The sequence below is a fragment of the Lissotriton vulgaris genome, chromosome 5, assembly GCF_964263255.1.
Source record: "Lissotriton vulgaris chromosome 5, aLisVul1.2, whole genome shotgun sequence".
Classification (NCBI taxonomy): domain Eukaryota; kingdom Metazoa; phylum Chordata; class Amphibia; order Caudata; family Salamandridae; genus Lissotriton; species Lissotriton vulgaris.
The window spans coordinates 1699757296-1699779568 of record NC_141693.1 but is presented as its reverse complement, the minus strand read 5'-3'; the positions used below and the strand labels follow the sequence as shown (position 1 = coordinate 1699779568).

Sequence of the window (22273 nt, the reverse complement as noted above, 5' to 3'; positions counted from 1 at the left end):
GGTTGTATTTCACGTTTTTACTGACTCCCCCCCGCCCCCCCTATTTCAGGAAGTGGGACATGCAAGTCTACACATTTAAGTAACTTTACACAAAGAAATGGTGAATAGCCAAAAGTATTAAATTACTCAAAAGGGTAAGAGTACATTCACTTTAAGTAACTTTACACAAAGAAATGGTGAATAGCCAAAAGTATTAAATTACTCAAAAGGGTAAGAGTAAATTCACTTGTAGTAAATCTACATTTGAAGATTTACCTTTGTGAATAAACTGCCTAGTCTGGAAGAGTGGTGGCATAAGGCAGTTGCACTGAAAGTGCCTAAAGTTTACTCATGCAATGAGTTGTCTTACTTGAAATAAGGAAGAAAGGTTTCAGAGTCACAAAATGCAGTGAGCAATTATGCAAAGGTTTGAAGGACATAAACACGATCAATGTCAAAACTAAGTTAAGGAATAATGTGGCATCATAAATGTTTTGAGAGGAAATGTGTGTCAAACCTATAATAAACCTTCTCAAAACAGGTGATTTAATAACAAAGTTTGGTCCAGCAAGTGTAGAAAGGACGAAAGACCTTGTTGGGAGAAAGACAAAACAAACAAAAGGATGTCAAACAGCTTCACTTTTAAGAGGTTTGGTCCCGGGCGCCACATCAGATTACAAAATTGTCCCAGCATAGATAGATTTTGTTGAGTGGTGTCTAGATGACATCCAACAATTCAAAAGGCAAATCAAATGCTATCAATTGCAGCCACTCAATTTCCACATATGGAGGTGTAAGCTGCAGAAGTTCAGGTGGAGGTCCCTACCCTGTTGCTGAGAGTAGAGGTTCTCCCAAAGGAGTATCCTGATCAGAGGGCAGAAGCTCAGGTTCAGGAGTTTGGGGTACCATACTCTCCTGGCCCATATGGCGGGATTTGGATGACTTGGGACAGGTCGTTCCTGATCTTCTTAAGAACTCGGGGAAGAGAGGTAGTGACAGGTAGACCTACAGGAATCACGTTGTCCTTTGCTGTCAGAATGCATCTCACAATGAGTGCTCTCATGGAAACGCCAATGCGTAAAGCTGTTGACACTGTGTTCTCAACTGTGGTAACAGAATCTAGCCAGGTTCATCCCCACAGGCCGTATACGCCCTGTAACACCTTGGGTAGTAAACCCTACTCATGTTCTGCCAGACAACGTCTGTCTAGTGTGTCCACTCTGCCATTTACAGAGCTTGCCAGGTGACTGGTGACCAGGAAGATGTTCTGGTGCTCCAGCCACATGCAGAGGCACAAAGCCTCCTGATACAGAGCCAGACCCCCAGTTCTCCTTGCTTGTTGCAGTATTACAAGGCAGTAGTGTTGTCTGTGAGAACCTGTACTAGCCTTCCCCTGATGAAAGTAAGGAAAGCCTTCATAGCCAAACAGATGGCCCATAGCGCCAGTAGGTTGATGTTTTGTTGACCCTCCACTGGAGACCAGAGGCATCTGACCTTTACTTCACCCAGATGACCCCCACAACCCAGTAGCAATGATTTACCAACTTCTGAAAGTGGACAGCGAATACAGACATCATCGCCAAGAGCCCCCAAGGGGTGCTGGTGAGGCCAAAACAAAGCATGGCAAACTGAAAATAGTCCTGGCCCAGCTTATGAGACTGCAGGACAGGTGTATGAAAACAGATATCCTCCTGCAAGTCCAAGGACACCATGCAGTCTCCTGGATCCAGGGCAGAAAGAATCTGAGCCAATGTGAGAATTTGTAATTTGTCATTCCACAGGAAGGTACTTAGGGGGCAAAGATCCAAGGTAAGCATGAGGCTCTCGTTGCTTTTTGTGGTGAGGAAATAGTGGTAATGACGACTTCTGCCTTTCTCTAACTCCGGTATCTGCTCTATAGCACCCTTAGAGAACCCCAGGCATACCTCCTGCAGCAGGATGGACAGGAGAAATGGTCCTCCATAATTTGTTCTTGTGTGAGAGGAATATTGGGGGGAGAGCAAGAAACGGTAGGCTGTTGCCTTTTTGAATAATCTGTAAGACCGATCTGTCGTACATGATAGATTTTTTACCCAGGAGGAAGTGCTGAATCCTGCCCCCCACCAATTGGACATGAGGCAATAAGTGTAAACTAAAGGAGTTTGTTGACTGCTCTATTAGGGGAAAGAAATTGATGGACTGGTGCCCCTGCTAGCTTGTGTACTTCCTTTGGCGTAATCATAAGACTGACAAAAGTGGAAGTAGAACTTAGAATCCTTGCCAGATGGCACCAAAAAAGAGAAAATGATATCAGCATACAGGGGTGGTGCGTATATGAAGCTCCACTCTGTCAATTACAGGTTGGTATGTAGTCAGCGCAGAACCGCAACACACCATTCATTGGTGCGTAAAAGCACTTGTCCTAAATTCACTGGATCTAGTCTGGGCTTCAGGGCTATTCTAAGGTGAGGAATCTGGGGTTAGAAGTATCCATCAGAAAAATTCAGAGCAGCAACAGGACAGATGTGAAAAAGGTAATGTGCTCAAGACCATAATTGTTAAACTAAAACTCTGATGATGGACAATTGAGTTTGGTAACCAGCTTAGTGGACTGTGATCATACAAACTGCCATAAAAAGGCATGTACAACTGTTCAAAGTTGCCAGTTTACTGAAAGCCATAAACTTCACATCTATCTCTCAAGCTTCTTCATCCATCACACTGCTAAGCTCTGCATCTCTAACCACACCTATGTGGGCATCAAGTGTGACTTGCAAACACTTAACAACTAGCATCAAAAAAAGACAATACCTTTCCAACCACACACCGTACAAGGTTCAGGATGCTACATAATTTGAAGGCAAGTGCTTCAACATGCCGCTCAGGGGTAGTAATCCCTATATAAATGTAACAATATAGTACAGTGTAATCATCATACCTAATTATGCCTTTCATACTAGACAAGGAAACTGCAAAAACAACTTAATTATTATGATGATTACTCTTCCAATAACACCCTAGGGTTCTCATTAGCAGTTGCACAGTAGTAGTGGGGTGAAAACTCCACACCTGTAACTATCGGTACCGTATGACAAGACCCCATAGGTATACTGCAGATATGAGTTAAACCCCATGTAATAAAGAATAGCTGTGTGGACCCAGTTTTAACTGTTGTAAAAATGCACAGATCCCTATTTTATCAGGTTTAACACTCTACCGCTCTGAGAAGGTGGTAAATGTGAGAAGGGAGGTGAATTTAGCGGGGAAAAGGAGGCAAAAGAAATTGTCAGAGATGGATACTGAGGCTTGGCTGCTGTTGCGGCCAAAGCTTCAAGTGTTTAAGGGCCACATGTAGGAAGCCTAATACCGGTCGGTAACGGCCGAAATGACCGAATTTCGGCGGTGCCGACCGGTATTAGGCATTTGAGATGTAGGGGCCTAATTTAAGGATTCAGTAATTTACCGATTCCTTAAATTACTGATTCGGTAAATTACCAAATCCTTAAATTAGGCCCCTACATCTCAAATGCCTAATACCGGTCGGTAACCCCCAAATTCGGTCATTTCGGCCGTTACCTACCGGTATGTAGGAAGCCTAATACCGGTCGGTAACGGCCGAAATGACCGTATTTCGGCCGTTACCGACCGGTATTAGGCATTTGAGATGTAGGGGCCTAATTTTGGTAATTTACCGAATCAGTAATTTAAGGAATCGGTAAATTACCGAATTCTTAAATACCGAATCGGTAAATTACCGAATCTTTAATGTAGGAAGCACTCAAGTGAGTGCTTTTCAATTGTAAGGATTCGTTATTTACTACCCACTACAAGTTGGTGGTAAATAACGAAAACCGTTAAAAAAGTAATTTTGTGCTTTTTTTAACAGTGCCATGTGGTAGACATACATGCCCTTAGGGCATGTATGTCTGCCACATGTGCACCCATGCACTATTCAGGGGTGCAACAGGGTGTCAATGTGACACCCTGCCACCCTTATAGGTCTTCCACCTCTTACCGATTCGGTATTTACCGATTCGGTATTCCCCATTTATTCCTATGGGCCTGGCCCATGGGAATGAATGGAGAATACCGAATCGGTAAATACCGAATCGGTATTTACTGAATTTTACTGATTCGGTAAAATTTACCGAATTAATACCTACATACCATTTACCCATTCTAAAATACCGAATCTGTAAAATTCGGTATTTTAGAATCGGTAAATTGTATTTACCTACATCTGGCTCTAAATCAGCTGCTTTTTCTTACTAGTATAATGGGATCTGGTGGTTCCGCACCCAGGAGCACCAATCACTTGTGATCAAGTGGAGGTGAATTCCACTTGATAGTTCTGCTCCGCCTGACTTGTAATGCTGGCCTTAGCAAGCAAGCTAGGCCTTTCCTTTCTCCGTTTAGTATTTCTTCTATTGTGTTGCTCATACAACCAACAAAAAGTTGGTTTCTCCTTCTTAGTCCAGAGTACTATGCCATGTCACAATGACCTGTTGGCATATGTTGTTACATGTGTTAGTGGTACAAAACACGTTTCCTCCATGATTTAAAATGTTATCCCTCAGTAATTCTCTGCCCACCACAAAATGCAACTGGTAAGCATATCAAAGAAGTTAGCAAATAATGAATTAATTTCAATTTGATACTTCATACTTCATGTGCTTAGTTCCACAGCTATGGAACAAATATAAAAACCTGAAATGAGGCCTAAAATGCTTCTTCCACAAATGATGACAGCTTCTGGACCAGCAATGTGCAGCTGGTGGTACGCCACAACCTACAACAACGCTGAACTCTAATTTAAAAAAAAATAAAAAAACATTTGATGTGCTGTCAACATTAGGAAAGGGCCCTAATGGAATTAAACTCTCAAACAGCATCTTTCACATTGCTTCCTTTCTCTGTTTAGCGCCAGATCATAAACAGGCCTTGTGAAATCCCACCATAGGAACTTTTTAAGCATCATATGATCAGTGATCTCTTTCCGGAGGGTCTTCATCTTACATTTTTGAAAGTAGACCAAGAATAAAGCATAATTAATTATATCAGACTCGCAATTATTTAAAAAAAATTGGGCATATAAATGGTTTATTTAAGACAAAAGACAACAAACTGTTTAGCTCACCTATGTAGAATCCACCATGTTTACATCAATTTTAGTAGCCGAATATACCTTCTTGGGTGCTTCAATAGTTTTTTTTTTTAAATCATAGCCTTAAGAATAAGTCAAATGTATCCTGTAGTCCTAGATCTCTATCAGGGGAATCTTCACTGTATTTATGAACACTGAATAACTCTGTCCAGGTCCTGTTTCATAGAGTAAACTCTCTTATTTACCCTTCACAATTTCAATCAAACCTTGTATTTGACAAAAATGGAGGGGCAAGCTCTGAACTTCTGATTGATTCCTTTAAGAACAAAACAAAATGAAGAGAAAACCATGCAAATAGGCACCACAACTTCAAATAGAGACAGGCAAGTCAACAAGTCTGGTGTTGGCTGCCAGCCTTCCGGCTTTGTCAATGTACTGTTTGTTTTGACATGATTTTTGCAAACATTTATTATTGGGGAAGCCGGGTAGTGCTGCTTAAACGTAGTTTCCTTAGACTACAAGGCATCTTAAAATTAATTGTAAAATATTTAGTTTGTACTCACAGAAATATGCACATGTGGAAGAGCACTGCTGGTCTGCATTTATTGGTAACCTGAAAATATCCAGATAGGCTGCAATCTTTGATGTAGAGAAGCTCGTTTGATGTACCCCATGGAAGCATCTTAGCCCCATTCCCCCTCACCCCCTTCCAAGGTCCCCCTTCCAATCACCGATTACACCCTAGTAAGGTTACTATACAACTTCCCCCAGGGGCAGCTCCCTAAGTTGTCGATATGGCCAATGTCCCCTCTTAAAAAAAAACAACCACGTAGGGTTATCCAACATTGAAAAATAAAGTTCTGCACTGGCTCTCTTTCAAGAACAAAACTGACCATCTTTGTGCAAGAGACATTAGCATGGTGCGGAGACTGTGTTGGTTGGGACACACCCTTAAATATTTTGCAGGTGACTGCGTGGTAATCAATTTTACTAATAACTGGCGGCAGGTGTCATCCTAGATAAATTCCGGTGAGGGAGGGACTGTGCAAGATGGGAACATTCTGTTGCTCCCCCTGGGCTATTTTTACAAACCCCCTTCCCTCACTCTGGAATGGCGGTCTAGCAGGACAGGACTGCCTAGGCCATTGTTAGAGGGACCTCTGGCTCAGTGTACTTCTCTGCCTCTCCAGGTCTCAAACCTTATATTTAGCAATCGCTTCTAGCCCTTAACTTACCTGGATACCCAGCATTGACTGGGTGTCATACCATCCGAGCCTTTACCTCATGCCTCCTTTGTTTCGTCTGAATTTACCACCACTGATTCAAACATACTTAAGGTTCTGAGTTGGAATAATATTGCAGGAATTAGAGGGTAGTTGGGGGCCAAGAATTGCACTGACATTTTACGCCTGAATGGCATCATATGTCTACAAGGCACGTGGCACATGGAGGGCTCTCTCGATCTAGATGGTTGTGCCTAGTTTATTTCCCCTGCCTTGCCCTCCCCTCATGGTAGAGCTAAAGGAGGGCTTGTCACTTTTATTAGAGTCAGTCTCAAATGCGAAATGGAGATAGTTGACTCACCCATACACTACATTTTAGGAACGCTTCTGACCTTTCCTAACCAACTGAGGGTCATTGTTGTCAATGTCTATCATTCACCTCGCAGGAAGCAAGCAGTTGCAAGTGAGCTTAGTCAGCTCTTCAGTAATATCGTTGCCAGTTTTTCTGGCTTTATCGTAATCCTCTTGTTGTGTGATCTTAAGTTACAACCTTGTGCATATTGTTTCTGGTATGCTGATTCATTGTAAGACAAGGGCCTGGTGACTGGGGACCAGGCACATCAGAAACACACTTCCTTAGGTGATAGGTTCAACTCACTATTTGTAGACCACTCTCTTGTGAACATTTTAAATTGGCGGGACTCCTGCAATGAATTGCAGATCCCAACTTTCAAGAGAGTTGGGACAGGCTCTTCTATCATTGATTATATTTTTGGTTCTTCCTGTCTTTTTACTTCTTAATTGACTTTAAGATAGCCTTATACCCTTTGAGTGATCATAATCCCCTACTGGCCTCATTCAGATGGTTTGCAACTGGGGCTGGGCCCGATACCCTTTTTTGGAACCGGTTCTTCCTGTTGCTCAGGGGAGAAGACTCAATTGGGCTAAGGTGGTTCCAGCGGTTTTCCATCTTTCCTTACTTTCCACCTACTATCAGTTTAGACAATGGGGCCTCTGATTCTAACACTCTGATTGTTTTGCTAATATAGCTGCCTATATAAAGTCTTCCCTAACCGCTTCTTCATCCTTCATCCAGCGCCGCCCAGTAGATGGTTCAACAAGGCATGTATCAAGGTCCATAGAGTTCTCATGGCCCCCCTACACAGGATGCCTTGTGATGGGGAGTAAGTAAAGAGGGCCAGAGCTTGCTATCATGCAGCTCGTTGGGAGAGGAAGATGTCTCTCAAGAGGGAGCTTGGGGACAAGTTGTTGGGGGCTTGTACTCTGCATGACTGTGCCGAGTTCTGGAGAGTTGTGAATCATTCCATCTTTGCTTCTGATCAAGTGAGTGCACAGGCCCTGGCTATTTCCCCTTAGTCATGATCTTAAATCCAGCGATGCCCTTTCACCAGAGGTGGGGGCTTCACAGAGTCTTTGTGTGCATTGGAAGGAGGTTTGGAAAGCCAATATGTCCTTACCAGATTGAAAGGCTCTGGGCCTGATGGCATTCCAGGGGATTCATTTAAATTGGAAGTGGTTCTGTGGGCTCCCTTGCTTACGCACCATTTTAAAGCTGGTTTTAATACTGCGATTTTACCAGTTTGCCATAGAAGCTTAATTGCTTCCTTTATTCATTCATTTATAATTTGTAGAGGAGGCATACTAATGATTTTCTATGCTAAAAAGTTCATATGTATACTTTTGTGATTTTCAAGAAAAATCGAATAACATTTTTTACTTACTTACATCAAGTAAGTAGGTAGGGGTGTGGCTTCAACCTAAAAACCTGCATATATTACTTTATTCGATATTCGATATTGTCATATCATAAAAGTACAATCATCATAAAAAAATTGGCATTAAAATACATTACATTATGCTCATAATATAAACCTGAATACATTAAAACATGAGACAACTCAAAAATACATGACAATATAAGTATCAGACACTTAAAATAGGTTATAGTTAACAATCATAATCATGCGGCCTAAGAAGTAATAAGTTTAAATATTTTTATACAGGTTATCCAAGCACTTAAGAGGTACTTTGCCACACCACAAACCATGAAAAGTGGAAGCGTATTGGTTGTGATAATACGTAGGGCAACCCGAAAGTCTCTGGTTCCAAGCTCCCTACAAACCGGTTTAACCATCTCTGCCTTGCTCGCTTGTAGCTTTTGCAGCCAAACAAAAAGTGAGCAAGGGATTCTATTTTACACGGACAGCATTGGCATCCACCGTTCAGTGACCTTGAGGCTTTCCAACTTTTGGTAAAATGATTCAGAGGCAGGGTTCCATATCTCATCTTTAGGAAGATTACTCTGTCTCTGGGCATTTTTATTACATCAAGAAAGGGTTCCAGCCTTCTTGTTGGTTTATGTACCAAAAATTGCATAGTTAATATTCCCCTACTTGGGTTCCTCTGTTCAAGGGCCTCCACCCACTCCCAGTAAATTTTCTTTATTACTTGCTTTGGGGGTGGTACCTAGGAAATCCAAAATTCAGTCAAACCTAGCTTTGTGATCATCTCTTTGAGTTTATTTAGCCAGCGTATTTTACCACCTGAGTTCAATGCAATCAACTCGTCCAGCACTAGAGCATAATGTACCAGCTCTGGGGTCCTCCTTAAGCGGACCCAAAACAACAGTGGGCGCAGGTGAAGTATATCTGAAATTGGACGTTTGCCCATATCCAAAAACAATGGTGTCAATGGGGTGGAGACAGGTAAGGCAGCCAACTCCCTAATAAATTTGTTCTCAGCCTTTACCAGTAACTCAGCATTTTCACCTCCCCATAGTTCTGCCCCATAAGAGGCTGAGGGCATCGCCCTACCTTCATATACAGCTAAGGCAGGGCCAATCGGTCTACTTACTGATAACCGCTGGCTCCTTAGTATAGCACCCGACACTCTCCTGAGATTTAGATGCATCTTAGCTATATGAGAATCCCACCTCATTTTGCTGTTTATCCTTATACCCAGGGAGTCGAATTCCTCCACCACCTCAAGAGAACTACCATTGAGGGTGAGCTGGGGAATCTTTCAGTTTTTTTGGTGGGGTAAAACCATAAGCTTCGTTTTGGTCGTTTTAATGGTAAGACCACGCTCAACACAGAATAGATTGAATTTATCCAAAAGTTTTTGCAGGCCCACCGGGGTTTTAGCCAACAGGAGGGTGTCGTCCGCAAACAGGAGAGTTGGTGTTTTTTCTCCTGCCAGGACCGGGGCATCCGCACTGTCCTCCCTCAACCGCTCCACCACTCCGTTGACAAAAAGAGAGAACAGTGTCGGCGCCATCAAACAGCCCTGGCTTACCCCCTATTCACGGCCACCCTCCTCGTTAGCTGCCCTTGGCTCCCCCATCTAATCCTGGTGTAACTATCCTCGTGGAGCTTAACTATCAAATCCAGGAGGTATCCTGGAAAGCCCATATCCAGTAACACCCTCCAGAGCTTTTCACGAGGTACCAAATCAAAGGCGCTTTTTAAATCAACAAAAGCCAGGTAGAGTTTTCCCTTTCTAACGCTAATGGTTTTCCAGTAAATTGCCCAAAACCTGAAAACCTGGTCCATAATCCCCACATTTTTACGAAAACCTGCTTGAAAGTGGGAGAGTATACAACCCTCCTCTACCCATCTATCTATTCTATTCACAACCACCCGTCCAACTACTTTTTGCATAGCATCGATTAAACTAATCGGTCTATAGTTGGCGGGGTCTTCCTTGTCACCTTTCTTGTGGATTGTGACCACTTCTGCCCCTTCCAGGAGTCTGGTACGGGGTAGCCAGCAAGAATTAGATTTATTAGTAGGGCTATAAGATTAGACCACAACTTAGGATCATGTAAAAACAGATCACCCGGTATCCCATCTTGGCCAGCCGCTTTCGCGGGGGTTATCTTCCTTATGGCTGCAGCTACCTCATGTGCTGTAAAGGGCTCATCAGTTGTAGTCCTATTATTACTGGGATATGGCTGATCCAGACCTAGTGGGGATGTATCCTTCCCACAATTATACAGGTTAGAGAAATGTGTATGCCATTGTTGTTCGTTTATATGGTTGGCGAAGGGATCATTATCTTTTCTATCTAACCTGTTTATCATTTTCCAGAATAATATGGTGTTCTTAGAGGTTGCTGCCACCCTTAGTTCCTGCCAATACTCCTCCTCCCAATCCCTCTTAGCCTCTATTAAACAGCTTTTATAGTCTTTTCTTGCCAGCCGCAAAGCTACATTATCCTTCCTATATATAACTCTAGCTAATCTACTGACTTGTGCTAATTTTCTGCAGGATAAATAAATATACTAAAGCTAGTTAATAGTGAGGAATGATCATTGTCATTTACAATACATGTCTCAAGCGTAAAGAAAATATTTGCTGAAAACCTACTATACAAAGGGACAAACTGTCATTGGGCAGTGCAAGTTTCTAACAATTTCAATTTTTGGGGTCACTATTCTTTAGTTATATGTGTACATGTGCAATGGAAAAAAGCTGCCACTCAAAGTGAAAACATTCAATGGCTGGAGTCAGCGGGTCTGTTGATCTATACATTTTTCTGGGGTGGGAGGGAGTATACTTTGAGTGACATTTCAACAGACTAATTGTGAAAGTGTTGATTGGGAGCCTCTATATATGTATGTTTTTGTTATATTTTTGGGGAAAACATGAGGCTGGCGAGCATACTAAGACTGTCTGACTTTAGGCCAGACCTATTAATACATCTTTAATACCTTTCATTGAATAAAACTGTGGTCTGGATACCAAACTTATCAGATGGATTCATTTCATTAGGGTAAAAGGTATTATTATAAATAAATCGCAAATCATATGTTCTTATATAGCGCCTTTCACCGTAAGGTCTCAAGGCACTTGCTTTGGGAACCTGTCCTGGCCTTTCCCTGCGAGAGGCATCCCCATCGCAGTGGGGCCATAGTGGAAATTAAGCAAGCTATTGCCCAGAGTTGCAGAGTGTGAACCCACGGTTCAAGTAGGCACCGAGGAGAGAATTATCAAGTCTGTGGACATTTTGAGCTCAAGGCCCTGCCGCGTCGGGGATTGAACCCTGGTCCCGGGTCTGACCTCTGCATCAGGGACTGCCTCCTCTAACCGGTGAGCCACACTTCTCCACTCTAAATCACAATTAATTGTTTAAAGTAAAGTGCTAAAGAGTGTCATAGTCATCACCCAGCAAGTCGGCCTTGAGCAGCTTGTAAACTACATTCGGATTATACTATTCTTTACCAATCAAGAGGCTGAAGTTGCATAAAAAACAGGAACCTTTTTATTCAGCTCTGAAGCATTTTGTAAGCATACATCGATGCCAACAGTCTCCCAGCTAAGGGTTTGCCTTTACTTACCCAAAGACCAGGCGAAGATGCGGTTGTCTGTAACAACTGACACAAAATCTTCAAAATCCACTCTCCCATCTCCTGTAAAAATAAAATTAAATCATTTAATACCAAACTCATGTGACAAAAAGTCAGGGGAGGGGGCATTGAGGCATATGCAGCACCTGCAAGGTAGGCACACTGACAAAATATCCATAAAAATATCATGTTGATAATGCATAGATTATCCAGACTGCGGCCACTCAAAATGCAATGTATGAAAAACATATCGTAAAAATACTGTGAACTAAAACAACAAAATGAAATGAGTTCTCAAGGCAAGCCAGACACCAAACTCATGGGATGTATAGCTTCAAGTACACTCCTTATTTTTGTGAAAGACCTACTGAACACTACTCATCAAAAGATAAACCTCGGTCACCAATTCTAAGGTGTTTTAAAAAACTATGGTTTCCAGGCCATCGTTCTTTAGAAAAGGCACTATGCCTAACATCTTGCATGACAATTCAATTCCATTATGCATCTCACCTATTATTCATTTTCTGTTCCAGGCAAAGTAGTGTAAAGTGCATTATACAGTATAGCTGAACTGCTAACTCTCTTCCATTCCCTCACAAGGAGACCAATCATTTTAAAACTGTGTCTCCTCACCAATTATGCCTCGTCTTGGATTTGGACTAACACACATTCTCTTCTGATATACACAGGTAGATACTCAAGCATGTTTTTTCGTGGTCCCTGCTCACTATCTCCTTCCAAGACAGCTGCTGTCAGTAAATTCACATCATGCTGATCGTTGGTGGGGCTAATAGATGAGAAGTACATATGACACCAAATATGCCTAGGAGTAGGTTGTGCTCAGAGAGAGGAGGCATGCAGAAGATGAAAGGAAAGAAGAGGGTCATTTAATAAAAAAATGGAGCTGCAACAATCAGGAGTTTTAAGTAACGGTCAGAGTTTGTTTTAGAAATATACAAGATGCTTTTTCAGATAGAATGCAATATGAGGAACCGTCTGCCTGCCAGTGGCAGCTGGTGATCTTTATAAGTAGTGTGGAGTAATACCTGCCAGGCAGTCACCCCAGTGTTTTCAAAATTTGCGTTGAGAGTTTCCGATGTTATGAATTACCTCCACTTCTTATGACAACAATTAAATGCAGTATTCCTGCACCAGATGTTGCCATTGATACTATACATCTACCACAGGCAACGTCTATGTAATAGTATGTTATTAGTTACCTTCAGTATTTCAAAGCCAACATTTTATCACGATTTGCTTTCCCCAACCTAGCCCCTCAGCCCCGGTATGCATGGTCCCACTCCCTGAAGCAAGGAATTACCTCCAGTAAGCACCAGCATTTTGCATTAGGTGTCCTCTTATGTCAATTATTACTTTCAGTATTTCAAGGTCTGCATTTTGCCCTGATGCACTCCCTTATGCCTAGAATTACCTACAATGTCTTCGCACTAGAATTTTGCCACAGGTCCCCCAATGCCAAAAATGTTCTCCACTATGCAAGATCCAGTATTTTCCAAAGAAGCCCTTATGTCAATATTACTTCTAGTACGTCAGAGCCTGCCTTTTGCCTTTGTTATGTGCCTGGGTTAGGCCCATGTAGGAACATTGCAAATTTTGTTACATTATCCTCTTTCAGTACAATAACATTTTACTGTGACAGTTTGCACATATTTGCATGTGTTTCTCTGAAACTGCTTTGCTTATACATCTTGCTTCGTGTGACATTATCATGATGCCTAGAACATAGAGAACACAGCCTTTAAGCATGCTGTACGAATGTCTTTCTATCTTCATCCACAGGGCGACAGGGCTATCTATATATCCATAACAATGCTAATTTGCATATACATCGCAAGGATGCGTTTTATTATAAATACATAAGCATTTCCAGGGTTTAGCAGAGGAGACACTTCAGCTGATGCCGAGGGGTCCATGCATGCTAAGGACATTGCGTATTCTCTGTATATTTCTCTGAGAGCAAGAGTGAACGAGTGACTGGGCAAAAGGGTTCTAGATCTGTTACCATGATCCCTGAGGGGACAGGGTTGTCATGTTCAGTAGTTGCCAGAAACCATTCGCTCCCTGTTTGGGTTGGGGAGGCTTATGGTGGCACTGTGAGCCAGCTGGTCGCTAGGCCAACATATAATACAGGGATGCATGGAATCAGTCTAAGCACCTCACCTAAAGTTTATTTTGTCAAGAAACGGGCAGATCCTCAGGATTTGTGATAACTACATGGCATAGCGCCACCAACGTTAGTTGTGTTCCTATTTTACAGATCACCTGAGTAGTTCATTCGTGCCTTCTTAGAGACTCCTAAGCACCTTCAGACTGGAGACGTCTGTGGTATAGTATGTTAATTACCTTCAGTATTTCAAAGTCAACATTTTATCATGATTTGCTTTCCCCAAACCAGCCCCTCAGCCCCAGTATGCATGGTCCCACTCCCTGAGGCAAAGAATTACCTCCAATAAGCACCAGCATTTTGCATTAGGTGTCACCTTATGTCAAGTATTACTTTCAGTATTTTAGGATCTGCATTTTGCCCTGGTGCACTCCCTTATGCATAGAAGTACCTACAATGTGTCCGCACTAGAATTTTGCCACAGGTCCCCCAATGCCAAAAATGTTCTCCACTATGCAAATGCCAATATTTTTTCACAGAAGCCCTTATGCCAATAATTACTTCTAGTACGTCAGAGCTTGCCTTTTGCCTTTGTTATGTTCCTGGGTTAGGCCCATGTAGCAACGTTGCACGTTTTGTTACATTGTCTTCTTTCAGTGCAATAAAATGTTACTGTGACCGTTTGCACATATTTGCATGTGTACAATGTTGGATAAGTTTCTCTGAAACTGCTTTGCTTATACATCTCGAATCACGTAACGTTATCATGCCTAGAACACAGGGTACATAGCCTTTACGCATGCTGTACGAATGTCATTCTATCTTCATCCACAGGGCGACAGGGCTATCTATATATCCATAACAATGCTAATCTGCATATACATCACAAGGATGCTATTTATTATAAATACATAAGCATTTCCAGGGTTTAGAAGAGGAGACACTTCAGCTGATGCAGAGGGGTCCCTGAAGGCTAAGGCTTTGCTAAGCAGCTGTCTAACATCTCTGTGAGGGGAGTCCAGTTCATGACCAAGACGGGGTCTACATTTTTCCCACCAGGAAATGGGGTTGGATCATCCTGTGGTGGGATTCTTAGCTATACACTTACATACACTCTAGACCACTGGTACTCATAGTACGGCCCACGGGCCGCCAGCGGCCCGCCACACCTGTACTGGCGGCCTGCGAACCTTGCCTTGCAGTTTCCACGGCCGGCAGTGAACACAGAAGATGATCGTAGGAGCATATGTAGAGAATACGTATTAAATAGGTATTCACTACGTATGCTCCATCGCCTATCTTCTGTGTTTACTGCCCGCCTCTGTGACATAAGGGCAACTTCAGAAAGTGTCCCAAAAGGCCCTTTAAAAGTCCGCTGTAAGCGCTTTCCCAGCTAACTATTAAAAGGGCGATTCGGGAAGCTTCCTGTTTGGGCAGAGACTGATAGAGACACAGGGACAGATAGATGCGATAAATAGAGGCAGAGAGACAGATAAAGACACAAATACAGATAGAGACACAAAGACAGATAGAGAAAGAAACAGACAGAGGCAGACAGAGATAGAGACAGGAACAGACAGAGACAGAAGCATAGACAGATAGAGACAGGTAGAGGCGGAGACAGGTGGAGGTAGAGCCAGAGACAGATAGAGACAGGGACAGACAGAGACAGATAGAGACAAAGACAGCCTGAGACACACAGAGATGGAGACAGAGATAGAGGCAGGGACAGATAGAGGCAGATTCAGATAGAGACAGACAGAGAGACAGACAGACAGATGGAGAGGGAGACAGAGGAAGGCAGAGGGAGGAAGACAGAGGGAGACAGACAGAGGGAGAAAGACAGAGGGAGAGAGAGAGAGGGAGGGAGACAGACAGAGGGAGGAGAGACAGAGGGAGGGAGACAGACAGAGGGGGACAGAGGGAGAGAGACAGAGGGAGAGAGAGAGGGAGGGAGACAGAAGAAGACAGAGAGAGAGGGACGGACGGAGACAGACAGAGGGAGGAGGGAGACAAACAGAGGGAGGAGGGAGACAAACAGAGGTAGGAGGGAGACAGACAGAGGGAGACGGACACATGGAGACAGAGGGATGGAGACAGACAGAGGGGGACAGAGGGAGGGAGACAGATATAGGGAGAGAGAGGGAGGGAGGGAGGCAGAGAGAGGGAGGGAGGGAGGCAGACAGAGGGAGGGAGACAGAGAGAGAGAGAGAGAGAGAGAGGGAAAGAGAGATAGAGAGAGATAGAGAGATGTGGGTATATTTGGTCCAGTGGCTCAGTGGACGAATGCGTCCACAGCAGGGGGCTGTGTTCAACCTCATGGTCCCATTTTTTTGCTCTAGCCCCGGCCCCTTCCCCCACTGACCCCGCCCCCACTAACCACAAACCACACTGTAAATTTAGCCCCCGAGAAAATGTTTGCGGGTACCCATGCTCTAGACGCACAGAGTAGGGATTGCATAGTAGGAGTACGCCTGATTATCAACATGTCTTATATGCCTGCATATATACACTGTTTTAGCACCTGTTATTCACTATTTTGGTGCTTGTACTCACTTTCATAGGCTTCTGTCTACTGATTACCGCAGCACATGTATTCTAAACAAGAATAACGTTGGTTCAACAAAAATATCGAAAACATCCCATTGTGTATTCACTGTATATTTCTCTGAGAACAAGAGTGAACGAGTGACTGGGCAAAAGGGTTCTAGATCTGTTACCATGATCCCTGAGGGGACAGGGTTGTCATGTTCAGTAGTAGCCAGAAACCATTCGCTCCCTGTTTGGGTTGGGGGGGCTTATGGTGGCACTGTGAGCTAGCTGGTCTCTTCGCCATCATATACTACAGGGGTGCATGAAATCAGTCTAAGCACCTCACCCAAAGCTTATTTTGTCAACACACGCTCAACATGGCATAGCGCCACCAACGTTGGTTGGGCTCTTATTTTACAGATCACCTGAGTAGTTCAATCGTGCCTTCTCAGAGACTCCTACGTACCATCAGACTGGAGCCGTCCTTGGTGGGAGAGAAATCCGCCTCAGCTGAGTAAGTAGACCCTATGTATTGGCTATACGTTATTCAAGCTTGAACGATATACTATAGAAATTATATTACTCGATCTCCATAATTTAATTACCAATTTCCTTTTCTTCAAAACATTTTAAAACAATGTCTGAAGTCGAAGCAGAAGGAGCATTAAAGATAGCAGAGAACAACAGACATGCGCTTACTCTAAAGTTATTATATTTTTGTCTAACGGCTACGAGTTGAGACGTTACCTTTGTGGTCAAGGCACACAAAGCCTTCAGGACTTGATTGTCCCAGGGATATTAGAATAGCCCTGGGCTGTTTTCCGCCAGAGTGATGATATATATCTAATAGACGATGAATTAATGGAACACTTGGACAGAGTAGACCGCATACTTCTGGGGTTTGCTCACCTGGGCTACAAATTTCATTTAAAAGATAAAAAAAATTGCCCATCTCAATGTCCTATTTTTGGGATATGAATTATTGTACGAGTTACTTACCTTCAGTAACGATGTATCTGGTAGAGACGATTCTAGCCGCAGATTCCTTAACGTAAAATTATCCCCAGTTGTGAGACTGGATCCGGAAATTTTTTGCCGCAGCATCTCCGCGCGCCGGGGGACGGCATCACGCGACTCCGCCCTGGCGTTGTCCGAGTACGTGACGTCAGCGAGGTCACATAAGTCCCACCACGGCGCGCCTACGTCAGTTTTCTTCAGAGAACTTTTCCACGCCACAACGCGGAGCCATCAGACAAAACTGTCAGAGTATAGGAACAGTGTGCGAAAAGCAAAAAAATTGGACAAAGGGCATGGTGAGGAACAACACCATAAGGGGCAGTGCCAGACACTGCAGTACCTAAAGTAAGGGAAAAGAATGAAGAATAGAGCACAGCCCTGAGCAGCAACCCTGTCAGTACGGAGATAGCCCCCCCTGGGGACAAGGAACATATGAAAGAATGTCACGACAACATACAGCAGGACTACCACCCCAACCAAGAGCAATGAAGGAGGACCAGTCCTGGACAAACAAGGAACTGCAAGACTCCAAGACAGCCCCATCACAGAGAGTGACAAACCCCATAAGGAACAAGGGCAGAAGAACGGCCAAAAGATTCCAACTTAGAGGATAGCGGAGGGGTCAGAACCCCTAGAAATGAAAAAGGGGGGGTCCAGGCAGGCTCCACCCTGGAGCAACTAAAGCACAAGGGCCCTGAAGTACCCATAACCCTACCCTCCAATGTGCCAAAAGGGAGGAAGGAAACACATAAACAGTACGAAAAGCCTGCAAGAAAGAGCGAAAGAACGCACTCACAGAAGAGGCGAATGCAGAAGACCAAACCAAAGGCCTTGTAGCCTGCAGCGCGGGGACACACTAGCTAGTGTAACCAAGCACTTTACAAGGTCATTTATTATTATTATTATTGTAAAGGTCCTCGCAGAATGGGGAGGAAGGGCGGGCCATGAAGGAATCTGTGGCTAGAATTGTCTCTACCAGATACATCGTTACGGAAGGTAAGTAATTCGTACATCTGATAGAGACTACTAGCCGCAGATTTCTTAACGTACAATAGATACCCTAGCCATACCCAGAGGGGAGGAGGGTCTGCGAGGGGACCTCACCCACCTAGACGCAACAGAGGGTCCCACAGGGGACGAGTCCAACAGACAGGGTGAAGAGCCCTGTCTCCCCAGGCAAGGGGAACCCCCTCATCCAGAAGACCACAGGGAAAACAAGAAAACAAGAAAGAGGGAGTCCGTCCTCAGTCAGCAGGAGAAACAAGGGTAAGGCAAAAGGAGGCTAGTGCACCCCACGCCCATACAGGGTAAAAATAATCCCCACCCAAAGCCCAGGCAATGAAGAGGAGCAACAAGGAAGTAGAGCAACCTAGAGACTCGAAGGAGAAGAGGTTGAGCAAAGGGCGCCATTGAACGGAAGGTCCACCACCCGTTCTCGATCGTTTTCCGGGAACACACTGTTCCAAAGCCAGGCATGCCGACGAAGTGCGACTGAAGAAGCCATGGCAGGACCAAGCACCTCCGAGATGTCCAGTGCAGGCGAAGAATAAACGCCGCCAGCTCTCGGCCATCCAACAAATGGTGCCTCAAATCAACACAGGCACCCTCCTGAGTAGCGGCAGACATAAGGGACTCCGCCGAGTCCCACAAGCAAGAAGAGGCCCTAGCCAAAACACAGTGTGTTACGGGCCCGCAGAGCCGCACCGGTGGAGGCAAATATATTGCGCCCCCAGGAGACCAGCCAGCAGGCCTCCCGTGACGGGGGACACAACAGCGGCGGCAGAGAGGGAAATGCATTCTGCAAAAGTGGGCCTCTGGTAGAGGGGTGGAGGAAAAGACACGCCGGATCACGTGGTGCCGGATGGTGGCAGTGCAGAAGATGTTGGGGCACATGGTCCCCCGTGGCGGGACGGCCCCAAGTCCCCAAAAGAGAAGAATAGAGCGAACCCTCGAAGGGAAGCAGCAGCTCCCTACCACCAGAGCCCTGGTGGAGAACGTCCAGAAGATGATCCGCGGGGAAATTGGCAGCCGGATCACCCATGCGCAAAATTCCCACAGCCGTGGAAACAGCGCGAGCGAAGACTGCTCCCAACTCCGTAGGGCCCCGGGGTGGGGAAAGCAGCTCCTCAGTAGGCGACGGCTGCAAGCTAAGGTGGCCGTCCCCCAAGCCAACCGGAGGAAGGAAGGGCCAGGTCCGGAAAGCAGGAAGAGGGACCGAGGAGTGGGGGACCTGCAGCGCCTCAGGTGAAGACCGCAGCCGCGGTGATGGCGAGGAGCCGTCCTTAAACGACATAAGGGGAAAAGCCACGACGCGGCGGCCCGTCTCTGGCGAGGATGAAACCAGCAAACTCCGAACCTCCGGAGAAGAGGAGGCGTCCGAAGACGAGTCAACGACCCGACGTCGGCCAGGCGCCGTAGAGTCCGCAATCTGAGGCAGGACATTGTCGTCCGGCGTCAGGGGAGATGCTGGAACGACCTCCGCCACAGCCCACGGCACAGGAGACCGGGGCTGGACCAGAGCCGTGAGGGAACGGCGCTGGAAAGGAGTCGACCTGACCTCCGACGAGGTAGCCGCCTGCATGGAGGGTTGAGAGGGACCCGGGGAGGGACAAAGGGTCCCTCGCCAGCCTTGTCCCGCGACGGAACGAGAAGGGCCCTTCGCCAGCCCCTGTGGCAACACCAGGGCCAGCACCTGAATCAGTGTCACCTCGGCCTCGGACAAGGCTGACGCCCCTCCAAAGGGCCAAAGGGGTCTCGGGGGTGCGACCCAAGCGCAGGCGACCTCCCGCGACACCACAGGGACTCGCGCAGAGGCGCCGTGGTCCAAAGGAGGGACCCCCGAAGGGTCCCACCCCAACAGCACCACAAACTTCGAACCAGTCACGCCGGGGCCGGAGCCACCTGTGACGCCGCGGAGGGCCCCGCACATTGCAAGAGATCTGCTGACGTCCCAGGAGGAAAAAGAGGAGGAGGAGAAGCCAGCGAGGCCTGCAAAGCCGCCGCATAAGTCTCCATCTGGGCTCTAGTCGCCCCCACACCGGGAAACGGCAGATAGGGGGACGACACACAGGCCACACCACCTGCCGAGAGGCCATGCCCCGACAGGCCGAGAACCAGCCCTCAGGGACAAGCTGCGACACTTACTGACAGGTAAGCGATGATCTTGCAGCCTGGGAGAAGGACGATGTCGAAGACAGAGGCAATTGTTACTAAAACCCTCCGCAGGGGCCGGGCGTGGGGACGCCGCCGACCTAGTTGATATTCTTAATGTCTGTTGCCAGTTCCTCAAGGGTTTTGGACAGTTCCTCTATGATGAGGAGAATTAGGTCTAGTGAGCATTTGTTGAGGATGGCATACCACCTCTCAACAAATCTCGCATTGTTCTCGCATAGTAATGGTTTCAAAGGGACCCTTAGGCCTCTTGGGATCCGCTGGGCTCGATGATACCGCACAAGAGTGCTGGCGTGAAGTTTCTGGTTGGACTCCTTTTTCATTAAGTAGAATAGCTGTTTGATGTTGCTTTCAACGGTGCGTGTGTTTGCTGTGAGCGCGATGTCTTCTTGAATCATGCCATAGATCTTGCTGGCATCATCTGTTGTGAAAGCGAAAGTGTCCGCAAGTGTTTCTAATGGAACTTCTAGTGTTCACACTATATCACAGCTACTTTTCCGTAGATGATAACTGGTTTCACCAACTGTACGGTACTTCCATGGGCAATTATGCCGCGCCATCGTATGCCAACACATTCATGAAGGTATTTGAAGAGACTCACATTTTGAACAGCAATATCTGGAAGGCACATGGTAAACTATATCTCAGGTTCATTGACAATATATTTATACTTTGGGCAGGCAATCAGACCAGTCTTCTCAATTTCCTAGAGGATTGGAATCACATCAATGATCGCATACAGTTCACTTGGAACTTCGATGAAAACATCCACTTTTTGGACGTAGAAGTACACAAACATGGGAATAAAATCTCAACTAACATTTTCAGAAAGCCCACGGATCGCAATTCAATATTGCATTTTGAAAGCTTTCACCGACCTGGTCTCAAACAAAACCTACCCTACTCTCAACTTCTGAGAGTAAAACCGATTGTATCCTCCACCCCAGAAAGTGAAGAACAACAAAGACTTATGCTGCAAAAATTCAAGGCACGAGGATATCCAGAGGAGGTACTAGGAAAGGCAGTGTCCCGATGCGAGAAGGCTAAGCGAGATGAATTGCTACGCATCAAAACAAAGACAGAAAACACTTGAATGGTAGTGGTGTCCAAATACACCACAACCAGCAACCAATTCCGAAAAATAATTTTAAAACACTGGCCTCTTCTGAGTACTGAACAATATTTTCGTACAAAAACCAATCTTTGCTTATACTAGAGGACACAATTTCAAAGAAATCCTCACGAGACCAAAAGATAACGCAGAAACTTCAATTTATAAGGGACTGTTGCCATGCTTTAATTGCAGTAATTGCAATAATACAATTTTTATTTTTATTTTTTATTTTTAGAGTTTTCTATAGCGCAAACTTGAACCGATAAGGTTATCAGAGCGCTTTACATAGCACCAGTTCCGTTACATGTTGTCATAGCAGTTTACATAGAATCAGTTACGTTGCACATTTCAGGACCTTGAACCGTTTAGGTTATCAGAGCGCTTCACATAAGACAGCATTCGATGTCCAGTGCCCTCCTCCGCCGTGTAGCGGGGGACCTCATCCAGCCCTCCGAAAGTCGTCGAGCTGTCGGGACTAGGCTCCTGGAATTTCAGCTGACCTAGGATCACACGCGTTACAAAAGGTGCAAATAGAAAAGAAAAAAATTGCAAATGTACAAGAGATAGAATCACAAGAGGAGGAGATACAAATGGATATACTCTAGGCCTATACTGGTCAGAGGCAATAAGAGAGACAGTAGGAAAGTCAAAAGGACAGTGA

The 22273-nt window shown here is 45.2% G+C and overlaps 1 protein-coding gene across 1 annotated transcript in view; it reads right to left on the bottom strand.

The window, feature by feature from the left end:
• LOC147716989 (uncharacterized) overlaps positions 1-22273 on the bottom strand; it is a 555946-nt gene that overhangs the window by 193159 nt on the left and 340514 nt on the right. The window contains exon 11 of the mRNA XM_086919831.1: positions 11645-11716. Coding sequence (XP_086775957.1) covers positions 11645-11716 — 72 coding nt within the window. The remainder of the gene's footprint in view (positions 1-11644; positions 11717-22273) is intronic.